The sequence below is a fragment of the Primulina eburnea genome, chromosome 8 (genome assembly GCF_022965805.1).
Source record: "Primulina eburnea isolate SZY01 chromosome 8, ASM2296580v1, whole genome shotgun sequence".
Classification (NCBI taxonomy): Eukaryota; Viridiplantae; Streptophyta; class Magnoliopsida; order Lamiales; family Gesneriaceae; genus Primulina; species Primulina eburnea.
In genome coordinates, this window is record NC_133108.1 from 4,077,902 (window position 1) to 4,093,367 (window position 15,466).

A 15,466-nucleotide genomic window follows, 5' to 3' on the forward strand; every position below is an offset into this window, starting at 1 on the left:
ACTACCAGTCCACAACCAAATTTGGATTCACCTAGCAATTCATCCAGTAGCACCTCCAGCTCATCCAGCAGCATTCCCAGCTCTTCCAGTACGCCCAGCAGCCTTTCCAGCCCCTCTTCCAGTCATACAGAGAAAGCAAACGATGTGCTTCCAATGCCAATAAAAAGTAACACATCCAATAGTATTTAACATCCAAAAAACGACCAAATAAAATGCGTCACATGCTTAAATATTACAAGTACCCCCTTGTCCCCGAGCAATCACACAGAAAAATATAACCAAAATCTTTTTTATCTGGCATTAACTTGGAACCGCATGCATCTAAAGCACCTTTTACCAAAATCAATGTAGTTGTATGTAAACCAGACCAATAGCACGATAAACCAACTAGTCTCCGGGGACCTATTGGTAAGAATAATGAATTAGTATTTTCGTTAATATCACTTAAGCAACCCGGAAACCAGATGCTCCGGCCCGCATGGAATGACGACAGCAAATGTTCCTAGACAGAAAGAACTACAAGTCTACTGTGAAAAAATCTCAGATTGAGAAAGAAGTCATGAATCCTACTCACGATCAAGCGAATGATCCAATAGTGGAACCTCCCAAAGAACTTGGTATATCTGATCTCATTCTTGATCTAAACTTGTCAATAGCTATTAGAAAAGGTGTCAGGAATTATACTCAACATCCTATCTCCCATTTCGTCTCCTACTCAAAATTATCTCATCCATTTCTGTTTTACTTCAAATCTATCTAATATATTTATTCCCAGGTCTATCGAGGAGGCATTGAGAGTTTTGGAGTGGAAAGTTAATGTCCTAGAAGAGATGAATGCCCTTAAGAAAACAAAACAACGGACTTGGTGAGATTTCCACGGGGCAAATGTAGTGGGGTGTAAATGGGTTTTCACCGTCAAATATAAAGTGGATGGCACTGTAAGAAGGCAAAAAGCCCGTCTGGTGGCCAATGCAGGATTGACTATAATGAAACTTTTGCCCTTGTTGCCAAACTCGATACGTTTGGATCCTTCTTTCTTTGGCAGTAAATCTTGATTGGCCTTTGCATCAATTTGATATTTAAAATACATTTTTAAATGGTGAGTTGGAAAATGAGTTCTACATTTTTAATTATTTGTAAACTTAACAAATCTCTATGGTTTAAAATGGTCCTAGAGCATAATTTACATGTTTCAAAAGCCATCAAGAGATTTGGTTACAAACAGAGACAAGCTGACCACACAATGTTTGTAAAACACTCCGAGAAGGAGAAGATCATTGTGATCCTTGTCTATGTTGATATTATTATCACCATAGATGATAATGAAGAAATGAACAAAATCAAACTGATGATGGCCAAAGAGTTTGAAGTCAAAGATCTTGGAGCATTAAAATATTTCTTAGGGATGGAGTAGCAAGGAGCGAGGAAGATATTTTTGTTTCTCAAATGAAATACGCCTTGGATCCTTTGGAAGAGACATGCATGCTAGGATGCAAACCAAGCAAGACCCCAATTGAACTTGGTAATAAAGAAAATATGCTGGAAACTGGAAAGTGAATTAGTTGAATATGGAAAAAAAGGCTTGTCTATCTTTTGCATACAAGGCCAGACATTGCATTTGGGGTCTTAGTCAGCCAATATATGCATGCTCCACGTCAAGGTCATCCCAATGATATGTATTGAATCTTGAGATATTTGACATTGTCACCTGGAAAAGGTTTATTCTTCGCCAAAAACCAATGACAGAGGAATAAAAGGATTCACCGATGACAGGGAAATAGAAGGATTCACCGATGCATATTGGACCGGTTTAATCAATGGTCGAAAATCGGCATTTGGATATTGTACACTATTGTGGGAAATTTGGTCACTTGGAGGAGCAAGGAACAATCGGTTGTGGCTAGGAACAATGCAGAAGCTGGATATAGGGACATGTCACATGTGATATGTGAACTCATTTGGATAGAGAAGGTAAAGAGTTGAGGATTGGATTTGAAAGCCCCGATGAAGCTATATTGCAATAAAGAGTCTACCATCAGTATAGTTCACAATCATGTCCATCATGAAGGACAAAGCACATGGAAGTAGATCAGAAAAGTTGGATTGAGGCACAATCGCCATTGAATATGTTATCACTTCTCATCAGCTAGCTTATCTACTCACTAAAGGCCTGACAAAAAAAGCGTTTGAGTTTTTTATTCACAACTATTGTCTCATCAACATCTAAAGCCAAGCTTGAGGAGGAGTGTAGAAATATTGAGACCAGATTAAATCAAATCTTATCTTTTGTATACGATTGTTTTATTTTGTGATGGGATTTATTTATTTATAGATAGATATAAATTGATATCCGCTGCATGGCTGCACGCAAAGTAAAAAAATATTTACAGAAGTTAAAAAAAAATTATTGTTTTTTCACGTAAAATGGTATCGAAAGAAGAAGGGCGACTTAGACATGGTGTTTATCGACCAAGAAAAGGCCTACGACAGAGTGCCGAGAGAAATGATGTGGAAGGTATTGGGGCAAAAAAGGCATAAGAGTAGCATTTATTGAAGTCATCAAGGACATGTACAAGGACGTAGGGACAAAAGTATGGACCTCGGGAGGATTAATTGAAAAGTTTCTTATAACAACAGAGCTACATCAAGGATCAACTTTAAGCCTTATCTTTTGTGCTTGTCATGGATGAACTCACCAGACATAATGTCATAGTGCATGTTGTTTGAATATGACATTGTCTTGGTGGATGAACTCATGAAGGGGTAAATGTTAAGTTTGAAACATGGCAATAAATGTTGGTAGAGAAAAAATTTAGACTTGGTATATATAGCAAAGACAGAATACATATTTTAAGTTTAGCAACACTAGGAGCAGCAAGACAACGTCGAATTACCCGCGAGTGAGACCTTTAGGCTTTAAGTATCTAGGATCATTTTACAAAAAGATGGGGTATTGATTGAGATTTATCATATCAAATATAAGTAAGATGGTCAAAGTGAAAAAGTGCATCTTTTATTCTGTGTAAACCTAAGGTACCCCTAAAAATCAGGGGGAAGTTTTGGAAAAATAACGGATAGGTATGCTAGGTTATATGAATCAGGATGTTGGGCAGTAAAATGGGCATATAACCAAAATCTCGGAATCGCATAGATGTGGATGCTAAGGTGGATGTGCGGACATACAGTCATGGATAGGCTAAAAAACGAGTATAATAGAGAAAAGTTTGGGCTGCGCCTATCGAAGAAAAATTGAGAGAGACACGTTTGAGATGACATGAATATGTATAAAGACAACCAATAGAGGCTCCAGTTAAAAGATGTGAGACAACGACTTATATCAATATTTAATATACAAATAATAGACCAAAAAGACTTGGATAATAACAATTAAACATGATATACTTATCCACATATAGATGAGGATATGATAGGAGGAGATAGAGCAAATACATAGGAGAATCCATATAGCCGATCCCAGTTAATGGGATAAAGGCTTGTGTTGTATTTTATTCCTAGTCTTGGACACTAGAAATGAGAGTCAAAATACATATTTACAGAACGTATATTGTGTTTCTCCATGCATTCTCCAATCCACCCCAGCATTCTTGGAGCGAGAAACATTTTATATCGATTCATATAAAAATCTGATGCATAAAAGCAATCTTAGAACACTGGCATTATCAATCTTTGTATGTACAATTCTATCTTCAATAAACAATGAATATGCAACATAAAGTTTCTATCATAATACAAGATTGAAAATAATGCTCAGAAATAGCTGAAGAATAGTTCTCGTTACAGGATCATAATGCCTAGGGTTGAAGCCTATGGCTTGAGAGAAATACATGCTCAATGATAATAACTAAATAAGTCCAACACTTACCAAGTGTCGCTCAATATATCTAAGAAATAAAATATGAAATTCCTACAATACTCAAAAGATTACCTCAACATAAAAGCTGAATGCTAGCTTGCTTATTAGCAGTGTAATCCAAAAGAGTGTGTATCTAAACATAAAGAAGGTTACAGTTAAATTAAGCAAAACTAGGAAAAATGAACTCGAACATATGCTTCTTACTTTAGAAGAGAAAACGTGTCTTCATGCATGCCTCTTCCAATATATAGCTTTGGCTGAAATACAGCGATGACAGCTCGAAATTATCCTTTAACATCAAATTCATCAATAGCACATATTTGAATAAAACATACCTGAGCCCACCACATCAACATGATAATGATACGCCAATCTGAACGTTCCATGGATCTCCGCAGGAAAGGAAATAGAAACAGAAAGGCAGCCAATAGATTTGGTATTAAATAAATAGCAACACAGTAATAATACAATGAATGGCCCTGCCAATCTGCTCCCCAATTATTGAAGAATTTCAGTAACCCAGTTGGATTCTGAAAAGATCTTGAATAAGTAACTGGCATGACCACTAGCCAAAATGCAGCAACTGTAAATTTCAGGAGATACCGGAGTATCTGGGATAACTTCAGGCTCCTCCAAGCATTAAAACTAAGGACTATATCCAGGACAGCTGCATGAAAAGAAGATAGACATGTAGGGAATTTTATTTCAGCTGACACTGGTTAGAGACTTTAGATACCGAGATAGAGGAAACAAAAACCAAAAATCAAAGAGACGGAAATAGAAACATGAACATGTACATAATAGTCACACATAAATTATCAAAAGTACCCCTCAAAAAATTTAAAAAGGCAGCAGTGACAAATATGCTTGAAACACTTCGATAGACATCATCATCAGAAAGACCGCTTGAGGATCCACGTTGATGCCATGCAATTATTATCATTGCCTGAAATATAAAGGGGGGCTCATATTTACACGAACCAGCCAACCAAGGAAAAATAAAGAAAAAAATAGGTACTCGAAATGTATGAATTAATAAAATAATCCGATAACAACCTTTCATAGCGTTGTGGTCCTCGGACGAAGATGCTAAATAAATACATTAAAATATGAAGTTACAAGGGTTTATTTCTGTTTTACTCGAACACCTTTTAACAGAAATTGCTAATAAAAATCTTCATTTTATTCAATTACAACCCTATTGCCATTCCTCACAAACTATAGCAGGACGAACAACAAATATAACGTAATATACAAACCAAAAATAACAAATCCAGAATATAAAAAGACCATTGTAATAAGGCTGACGATTCAATGTCATTCAGTGATTCAATGTAGCTTTAAATTGATGGAGACAAACTATTTACGTCCATTATGGATCATCCCACTTTATCTCTCAGGCACGCATCAACTCCCCAATTAAGTTATTTGCTCTAAATTCTTCCATTAGAAGGCATTAATTAAAATATAATTAGTTCCAAAACCTTTTTTTCCTCGTATTCTTCTACCAAAAACCCTTCTTCAGTTGTGCTCTATGATTTGAATGCTAGGGAATTTTTCTTAAAGCTGATCATCAACATAACAACAATTAAAATAAATATAAGCCAACAAATCTATGCAAGGAAAAATTAACAGAAAGATGTATGAAATTGAGGTACCTGGAGAGCCAATATAAAAAAAATCCACATTCTGTCAAAGTCCCGATAAAGATGCCAAAATGTACGCACTTCAACAAAATTTGTCTTGGGTTTTCCCACAGGCTGGTTATACTTCTGCAAGACCAAACGAAACCAGTGCACGTATTTCTTCATTTATCAGATAGAAATTATAGAATAGTGCATATAGGCGGTAAGAAGTGAAGTAACACTTTCATAAGGTATCTAAAATGCATATCAGATCATTTTTTAGCATCCTTCTTGGCTCTTATCGCTATTGAAGTAATAGTCCAATCCAACATCAGAAGAAATCATCGCTTTAATAACAAGATGCGCACCCCAAAGTGATCAAGGTGCTTTAATCTGCTAAATTTGAAAATTGACTATGCAATATAATACTGAAGCCACCCCACCAGGATTATCCAGTTTCTTGTGCTTACCATCTCACCTTGAAATATGGAAAAAAAAATGGAAAGAAAATAAAAAGGGAAAAGCATTCTATAAAAAAATGGTAGGAGTATGAGTAACTTGGTGGTGGATCTTTTCTGGTATATGATGCCCCTCACCCATCAGGAAAATGAACCTGATATTCCAATTCTTAATATTTATAATTTTTTAATCATTAAGTCTAAAAAACCATATCACTTGGAAACTGATTGAAACAAAAAGATATTTTGTTGATTTCAAAATTTATTTATTCTTGTTTATACATTTCACAAAAAGCTACATTCGGTTGGCCTCATTTCAGATAAAAAAATGGTGATACTTTTTTTACCAATCAAAGAAATTCATGGCATTTACTTGATATCAGTCATGGGCATTACACGTAGTAATCCATTGCATCAAGATGGAAAGTCAAGCCCAAAGAAAATGATCTGCTATCACATTTTATTTAGAAATAGGATTTTTGTTATCTTTTATTTTTGTTATGATATGTTGATTATTTTTGGTTAGGATATGGTGATCTTTTCTTTTTTGTTAGAATATGGTGATATTTTATTTTTTGTTAGTATTTGTTTATTATTATTTGAATCATTGTACTCTATTTTTTTTTTTTGATAAGAAACAATATTATAAAATTTAAAGTAATAAGGTTTACATCAGTGGACTAGAAGTTCACTGTCATAGTTTTGAAGACCACCGTCCTAAAACTAGCTCCTAAGATAATAAAATCTTAGTGGTACACATATTCCCACTGTCTTAACAGATCAAAAGCAGAGACATTCTTGAAATCTTTGTGAATTCCTATCCAAGTGGCGACATTTATCTTGATTTTCTCCCAGCATTTGTCAATATTTGAATCTTTGCCTTCGAAGATCCTTTGATTTCTTTCAAGCCAAACCGTCCAGCAAATACATTGAACAACAACTTGCCAAAAGATTCTTCCTCTCTTTCCTGTGAGTAGTCCCAAATCCATGCTGAATAAATCTTTTGTTGATTTGGGTATGACCCAAACCAATCGCAACTCTCTCAACGCTTTAATCCACAATGATAAAGTGAACGGACAATCTAATTGGATTTGACCATTGTTTAGATGATGAAAACAATCAAATCTTTCTACCTTGAGAGCAGGATCCAACTCTCATTTTAGTTAGACAACATCGTTCAGGTTAACAGTGAGAGGAATTTAAGAACAAGCGCCATATGTACTTAATCCTTGAAATACTACAAAACAACAACCATTCTTGCAGAGATCCAAGTGCCTCCTCGCGCTGACAGTCACGTACCCTTCCCTCATGGTTGAGGACAACCATGATCTCCAAGGGCGGAATAATGTCCCGGACCTTATACGTAATGACCCATTGCAACAAGAGGGAAAGTCAAACCCAAATAATAAATTGATATGCTATCATATTTTATTTAGAAATAGGATTTGTTATCTTTCATTTTTTTGTTACAATATGGTGATTATTTATGGTTAGGATATGGTGATCTTTTCTTTTTTTTGTTAGGATATGGTGATATTTTATTTTTTGTTAGAATTCAATCAACTTTATTTTAATCATTATGCTCTATTATAAATAGAGATGAATTGCATTAACAAAATTATCAGGAAAATTATTCACAATCTTATAATCTTATGTTACGAGATCTAAGGTTCTCTCACCACGAGCCTTGATACCAAGAGATCAATCAAAAAATGTTATGTGATTGAGCAACAATCGCTTTTACTTTTATTTTTTATTTTTGAAAAAATTAGTTTTCATGTAACTAGATTAAAAACAAAGACATGCCAGGATATCAGGTAAGGCAGCTCAGCTGTTATCAATTAAGAAGCGGACACAGAAGTTAAGTGAATGTGTTCATCAAATAATTATACATGGGAAGTTAACTACACCACAAACAGCATGTTGAAATTAATGCATCAAGTCACATCTAACATTCCTAGTTGAATGCTATATATTGCATAGAAAACCATATCAAACTGCACCTGAAGGTAATTTAGGGTAGTTTCATATAAAGAAGAAATGCCAAGAAAAATGAGGATGAGACATGATAAGAAAACCCTTATACCTCTCTTTTTGAGTACAAACTATCACAGAAAATACCTTATTTGTTGGCTTAGCCGTGTCTGGATGCACAAAAAAATCACCTTTTCCATCCAATGGCCAATGTAGTTTTTTACTCTTTTCACTCCTACAGGAGTAAAAGGAACGTCAAAAACAAATATACATAAATCAATGAAAGAGAGATCTACTAAACCAGAAAGATAGGATTGATAATCCTTTCAATTACCAAAAGTATTCATTAAGATCATCATAGTTTCTCCAGGTTGAATGGCTTGCTTTCCCATCTTTGTTTCCACTGGCTTCCTTCATGAATGAAGATTATTGATTTAGACAGCAAAACAATATATATGACCAAAAGTAGGCAAATAAGGATGTACCTTACGAAGAACCTCATAAATAGGTGTCACAACTTCCTTGAGAAATGCTTCTTCACCTTTAAGATTATCTTCAGTGACTTGTTGGACATTGCCAAACAGATATCCATGCATCTCTTTTGCCATCTTGTATGCAGAAGAAATGAGGGTCATAATTTTTTTTTTTTTGATAGCAAACGATATTATATTAAATAATTAAAAGCTAATTGCTACAGAAAGCCGACAACTAATCCACAAATTCAAAAAGGAAAAACAAAAGCTTTGATCACAATTTCCATTAAAAAAGACAAACACAAAAAAACCGATACGTGGTGGACAGGTGACTGATGAACAATAAGAATTCATAAATAAAAAATAGATTCGACAGGATGACTAGCTTCCCATAATCTTGCCAACTATTTCATTATTTTAAAATAGGAATGTATCCTTTTAATGATTATTAAAAGTTGTACACACAAAATCAAAGAATGTATAGCAAATGTGTTAAAGAAAACAATATGTGGCCAAGATGTTATCTTAAAGCATAAAATTACTCTGGTAAAAAAAAGCATAAAATTACTCTTACGACAGGATGACTAGCTTCCCATAAAGGGTTTAACTGTTGAGAGAGGAATAATTTATTAATTTAATTTTATCATCAAGCTCATAGTTATTTAGGACGCAAGACGCACTAAAGCTCTAGGGTGAGAGAGGAAGAATTTATTAATTTAATTTCATCATCAAGCTCATAGTTATTTAGGACACAGAACGCACTAAAGCGCTAGGGTACCCTAGAGCCTGAGGCGCAAGACAAAGCGCACGCTTTATCGAAGTAAAGTGCATTTGGCATAAATTTAAAATTCAATAAGTATAAAGTGATTTATACTATAATATTACATAAATTAAATATTTCACAAAGATAACAAACATTATAAAAAATGAATGTAAATCATAACAAGGAAAAAAAATGAATCATCTAAAATTCATTAGTTAGTCATTAATTCATAGTATATTAAGAAAAAAATCTCAAATATCTGAATGTTCAAATTCCTCTTCATCCTCCTCAACTATATGATCGTCGTCGTCATTGTCGTCGTCGTCGTCCAAAACAATGACGAGTCATCGGTGACAATGGGGTTTTTTCTATCATTAAATAGCCCTGAGTTTTGCTAATTGGGTTTCGAAATTGGTTGGGTTCAAGTTAATTTTTATTTACCTATAAAATATCAGCTCATTTCTTTAAAGCGCATGCTTCTGCACCTCTCGGAGCCTCGTGCCTAGACAGAGGCGCACGCTTTAAGCGAGCTTGTTTCAAGCGCAATGGGTGCGCCCAGCTGGGCTTGTCGTCTAGGCGCAGCCAGACGCACGCTTTTAAAAACTACAAGCTCGCTCTAACATGCTGAGCAAAATTCTATGTGAGAACAAACAAGATAAAATGCAATACATAACCACTACCAATTTGAAGCCAGGCCTCTGAGTCACTAACATCGTGTGATATATGTACGGATTAAAAACAAGACAGACAAGCAACATAACATTTCCCTTTTCTTGACACTATACACAAACTATAAACATATATAATGTTATAGCGAGGAAGATGTAATAGTTAATTACTTAAAAGCAACATACATGGTGAAAAATAAAGCAGATGCACTCTGGCATAAAACGAATATTTGAAGCTTCCCCCCAAATCAGAAGATAAAGTCCAATATGAAGAAGTTGTGCCTGTTGCCACCTATTATCCCGAGGAGACCTGCTAGAAAATAAGATTGATTATGATCGCCTGGTATTAGCCTATTAGGTGATAATGTAGCTGTAAAGAATTCAACTTACCATAAAATTGGGTCAAAATGTAAGTATTTACACCATGACCGATAATTTTTGAAAATTTTGTCCGTCAATTCCTTGATTGTTTCGTCTTCCAACTGCAGTAACATGTATCATCAATATTCGAGATACAGCACAAAGAAAAGAAATTGCATGCAGTTCTCAAAAAATAGAGGTGAGGGGATTGTAAACATGTTACAGTTATCTGGTTTCATTGATGCTATTACAGGATGGATGAAATACTCACTTGCTCATAGCTATGAGGATTTTTCTTTCTTACATCCATATTTGCAAGAAGCAAGATCAAGTGCTCCCGCTGATTTGCTACATTTCCTTTCTTTAATACCCAAAAATGAACAAAAGCGTTATGTAATGAATTGCCCAAGTCATGAATATGTTAAAAGAAAAAAAATGAATAAAGTTGAACTGGAGTCAAGTCAGTACACTGCATGAGTAAACTTACGAAGTTAAAAGTTCCATTGAAGTTACAGTTTTAGAATAAATATTTTTTAGCTGTCTGTCTCCCTAAGGCAAGATCCCTGAGATATTGATTAGCCATACAGTTTTTTCATAAACTTTTCTTTTCATTTTGTTTTGTTTTATTTTGTGTTTATTTAGTCTTCTATTCAATTTCTTCCGATTATTCTAAAGTTGGAAGGAGCAAAACACAAGTAAGGACACGAGAAAATTCTTTTTTTATAGGAAACAATATTATATTAAATAATAAAAATTAATAGTTACAAAATGCGGACAATAAATCTGCAAGGTACTGATCATATCAATAACAAATATAATTTCATAAATCTGATATCGAGAAATTCTTGAACTCTAAGTGTTTCCGTATCCAGCCAGATACCCGAATCTTAATCTTATCTCAAACTCTTCAATCGACTCTTCTAAATTATTAAATTCTTTTTGTTCCGCTCCAGCTAAATTGACTGGCAAATACAATTAACTACCACGGTCCAAAAAAATATATTCCTTCGGCCAAGATCATGTCCAAGATCTACGGCAAAAAGTTCGGGCAAAGATCCTAGGACTACACAAACCAAGCTCATCTCCTCCAAAGCTCTTAACCAAAGATAGCTCGAGAGTATGTGGTCCTAAGTGTAATGCCCAAGAATTTGATTAACGTAATCGGAGATGATTAACGTAATATGATATGAGTATAGTTGGACCCCTCCGAGACCAAATTGGGTAACACATATGAGTTATGTGATTTACGGGCAGAACATGTGGCGCCCGAGCGGTAGAAGATGACCGCCCGAGCGCCAATGTTCAATAAGGTAATGTTCGGGCAGAGGAGGTGGCGCCCGGGCGGTAGTTTTTGACCGCCCGAGCGCCAAGGAACATGGAGTGAGGACAGAACCTCCCGCGCCCGGGCGGTATGTTTTAACCGCCCGAGCGCCGAGCTCGCGCCCGAGCGGTAAATTGCCACCGCCCGAGCGCGAGACGTGTTGTACGCGGGGTGTGCCATTTGCCTTGCTGCATGTCCGAGATGTATATGTATATATATATATATATATATATATACATGCGTGAATTGCTGAGAATTCAGACGAAAGAATCGAGAAAGGGTTCTGTCATTTTATTGAAAAATCCTTACGCCTTTTGTGAGAAATCCGTCCGTCAGATTTTGAATCCGACTTCGGTACTGTGTTCCTATCGACATAGGCTACAACTGGACGTAAGTTTTACTACGTTTTGATATGTTCTGAAATTATGGTATTGTCAGAATCTGATATGATTCATATATGATGTTCTTGTCATATTAGACATCGTATAATTGAAACCGGACTGAGGAACAGATACCATATGAAATTGTTATGAATTTCGGAGTTGAATTGATATCAGAATTAAGTTGTTATTGATTATGAGATGTGAGAATTGATATCTGACTGATATGATATGACTGGATATATTGAGATTATGCCGTTATGTTGTTGAAACAGAATTTGATTAAATTCTGATTATATCCAGTATTGATTGGGTAATGTATTGATACCGTACCCTCGATATTGTTATTGTCAGACTGAGTATTGACAGGCTTGGGGTTCGAGACGTCGACAGAGTCAGAATATCAGAAAGAAAGGTATAAACACAACTCGAGGAAGGTTTGAATCGAGTTTCCCTAAATCACATACTTAGTTTATTACATTGATTCTTGTAATTGATGAGATTGATGTTTGTTGTCTATTGATTCATAGCCACTGCATGTGATGACTGCTGATTCGCTAGTCATTGACTGATTTGCTTAGATACTGAATGCATGTATTGACTACTGAGTCGTTGAGTCGTAGTCTGATTCGTCTAGTTACCGGCTCGTCTGGTTATTGACTGATTCGTCTAAACTTAAGCTGATTCGCTTAATTACCGGCTGATTCGTCTGGTTATTGACTGATTCGTCTAAACTTAAGCTGATTCGCTTAATTACAGGCTGATTCGTCTGGTTATTGGCTGATTCGCCTAATTCTTGACTGATTCGTCAATTCTGCGGCTGATTCGCCCAGACACTGATATATGAATTATATCGATGCCGTTTAGGGATTGATTCATTCCTATCGACTGAGATTCGATATAATTACCTATATCCAGACATCGGAATCCCTAGGTTAGAGTTGAGTCGAGTCTGAGACGACGCGTCAGTAGAGTCGAGTCTGAGACGACGCGTCGGTTGAGTTGAGTCGGATACGACATGTTGATTTACATTGTTTATATCATTCATGATTATTGAATGTTTGATATTGATTTATGTTTCTGATTTGAGACATGTTATGAGTAATTCTTATATGCTTTCGTATATGCTTTTATATGATTGCATGTGTACATTGTGTATACCGATATATTTATATCTCACCGGAGTTATCCGGCTGTTGTCTTGTTTTGTATGTGTGCATGACAACAGGTGGGGCTGGATCAGGGTCAAGAAGAGGATGAGAGAAGATTAGATAGCGTGGAGATCCGGGCTTCGAAGCAACATAGGATTCAGCACTGATGTGTAGTTGAACCTAGTTGAATTCTTGTAGATAACACAAGATTTGCATGTTCATGTTTAATATGTAATTTGAGTAAATTACATTACGTTTCCGCTTTGTATTTTAAAAAAAATTTAGACCCTGTATTATAATTGAGTAATTAGTCCCAATAACGATTAATAACTTGATTAGCGTCCGGGTCCCCACACTAAGTCTCCGCCTCTATCCGACAAAGCACACACTAGTTCGGACACAAGACAAATTCTATCTGAGTCTCAGCACTATGTCGTCTGCTTAGCCATATAAATGAGATTATTTGCACTGAAGTGGTTAACGGGAAAACGGACAAGAAAACAAATGGCCTACAGATGGTGCCAGGTCGAAGCTCTAGCCTAATAAACATAAACAGGCAGCGTGCTATATACTCAAAATGCTTATTTCTGATTCAAAAAGGATGCATTTCCAACTATTTAGAAAAAAGCATCAACGCAACCTCCTGCAAAGATTCAAGAATGGCATGTTTTTTTACAGTTAACCAACTTAGATACTTATATGTCCCGATAAGTCATGGTCTATGACTCTATGCCACTCTATATGATGAGAACTAGGGATGTGTAAATACTTGGGAAATATTAATATCTAGTATTACCTTTGTCCGCATTTACTGTGATTATGTATGAAAGAGTAATGCTAGGATTGCTAGAGTTAATCAATAGGATATGGAATAATGAAAAATAAATAATAGTAATAATAATAATAATAATATGTTTGCTTTGATTGATTAAAATTGTGATTTGAGTTTTAAGTTTTATCCTAATATTATTTTAAATAAAATGGTTTTCCATGAAAATTGAGATTGTGATTATAATTGAAAAATAAATTTCCTTTTCACAGTTGGACCATTATAAATGTAATTAATATTCGCCTAATTAGTTTGGATGATCAATATTTCAACCGATGCAATGATTAAGACACGAATTATCTTTTAAGCATATTTACAAATAAAAGATCATATCTTGATCATGATATTTTAAATATCAATTGCTTATTACAATACGACACAAAATTATGTGATAAAATGAAGTATAAGATAAAAGAAATGTGAAAATAAGAAACCATCCCTGTTAAATCAAAATATTATTTGTATGCTTTCAAGGCTGGTGTGTTGTAGATTATTCTGGCTTTTATATTTTTAGGCATAGAATTCTTTTCTGGTTCTATTCATTTTGTTTTTCAAAGTGATGTGATTAATATGAACACGAATGAAAAGATTATTAATCAAATACATACAGTAAATAATTCCATCACATGGTATCGGATAATTGGATTTATCTTGAACCATACAAGTGAAAAGTATTATTAATCATAAGTCATAACCTACACTAATCAAGATAGTTAAACACGACCTTAAAATATTTTGTTACCAAATAAATTGGGATAATAGTTATCAATTTAAGGAAACTTTATGTATATAGATAAGTACCTTGCAGCCTAGTTTTTATTCAAGAAAGCAACTTAATAACAGCAACATGTGTCTACTTATTCTCCTTGTTTTTTTCCCTGGATCTGCATTAACTATAAATCCATTCTTACCCAGATGGTGGCATTGTGATGTATTTAAAACTTAAGTTACATCTCTAGCTCATTGTAGCCAAAAAAACAACTTTATGCTAACAAGTACATCTACCAAATCCTCACAAAACACATATCTTGTTGTACAAATAAGTTAACTGAGTTTACCTGGAAACCAAATATTACAGCGAGCCATTCAAGAATGTCATGGACAGGAGTCTGCTTCTCTTTGGGCAATAGAAATGATGGAAGACCTTCCACATTACGAATTGCCCGGAGGGCTGCTTTAATCTGGTCAAGAAATTAATAGTAAATAAACCATGACTAAAAAACAACATACATATCTGTAAACATCAGCAAGACTTGATATTCCAGGAGCATCTTCAAGATATAACCTCAGGAAGTTTCATAATTTCTGGCTCAACTCCGACAGCGTACAAGGGAAGAATATTGTAGTGCTCGTATTGCACTTTCTTCTTCTTAACGTCCTTAGCATATCTTTGGGTCTGCATACATTGTATTAATCAAGTGCAAATATATGATTAGACACTGCAGTAAAAAATACTCTAAAATTTTGAGAACCACGGAGAATACCATAAATCAAACCTCGTGATCAACTTTTGATGAAGGTACCACTGTCATCAGCACATCATACAACACAGTAGCAATCTGATAAATCTTAGATATCTCCTCCCTTAAA

General features: G+C 35.0%; 1 protein-coding gene across 2 annotated transcripts in view; it reads right to left on the minus strand.

Moving 5' to 3' along the window:
• Positions 1 to 15,466, minus strand: part of LOC140838536 (callose synthase 7-like) — a 34,879-nt gene that overhangs the window by 16,664 nt on the left and 2,749 nt on the right. Inside the window, exons 4-17 of one of the 2 annotated variants that reach the window (XM_073204920.1) lie at positions 15,373 to 15,460; positions 15,162 to 15,272; positions 14,935 to 15,057; positions 10,467 to 10,556; positions 10,226 to 10,317; positions 10,022 to 10,148; positions 8,417 to 8,539; positions 8,266 to 8,342; positions 8,079 to 8,166; positions 5,533 to 5,646; positions 4,703 to 4,820; positions 4,210 to 4,541; positions 4,079 to 4,131; positions 3,947 to 4,007 (exon numbers count right to left, since the gene is read on the minus strand). In XM_073204920.1, coding sequence (XP_073061021.1) covers positions 3,947 to 4,007; positions 4,079 to 4,131; positions 4,210 to 4,541; positions 4,703 to 4,820; positions 5,533 to 5,646; positions 8,079 to 8,166; positions 8,266 to 8,342; positions 8,417 to 8,539; positions 10,022 to 10,148; positions 10,226 to 10,317; positions 10,467 to 10,556; positions 14,935 to 15,057; positions 15,162 to 15,272; positions 15,373 to 15,460 — 1,597 coding nt within the window. The remainder of the gene's footprint in view (positions 1 to 3,946; positions 4,008 to 4,078; positions 4,132 to 4,209; positions 4,542 to 4,702; positions 4,821 to 5,532; positions 5,647 to 8,078; positions 8,167 to 8,265; positions 8,343 to 8,416; positions 8,540 to 10,021; positions 10,149 to 10,225; positions 10,318 to 10,466; positions 10,557 to 14,934; positions 15,058 to 15,161; positions 15,273 to 15,372; positions 15,461 to 15,466) is intronic. The other variant, XM_073204921.1, reaches the window with a different exon arrangement.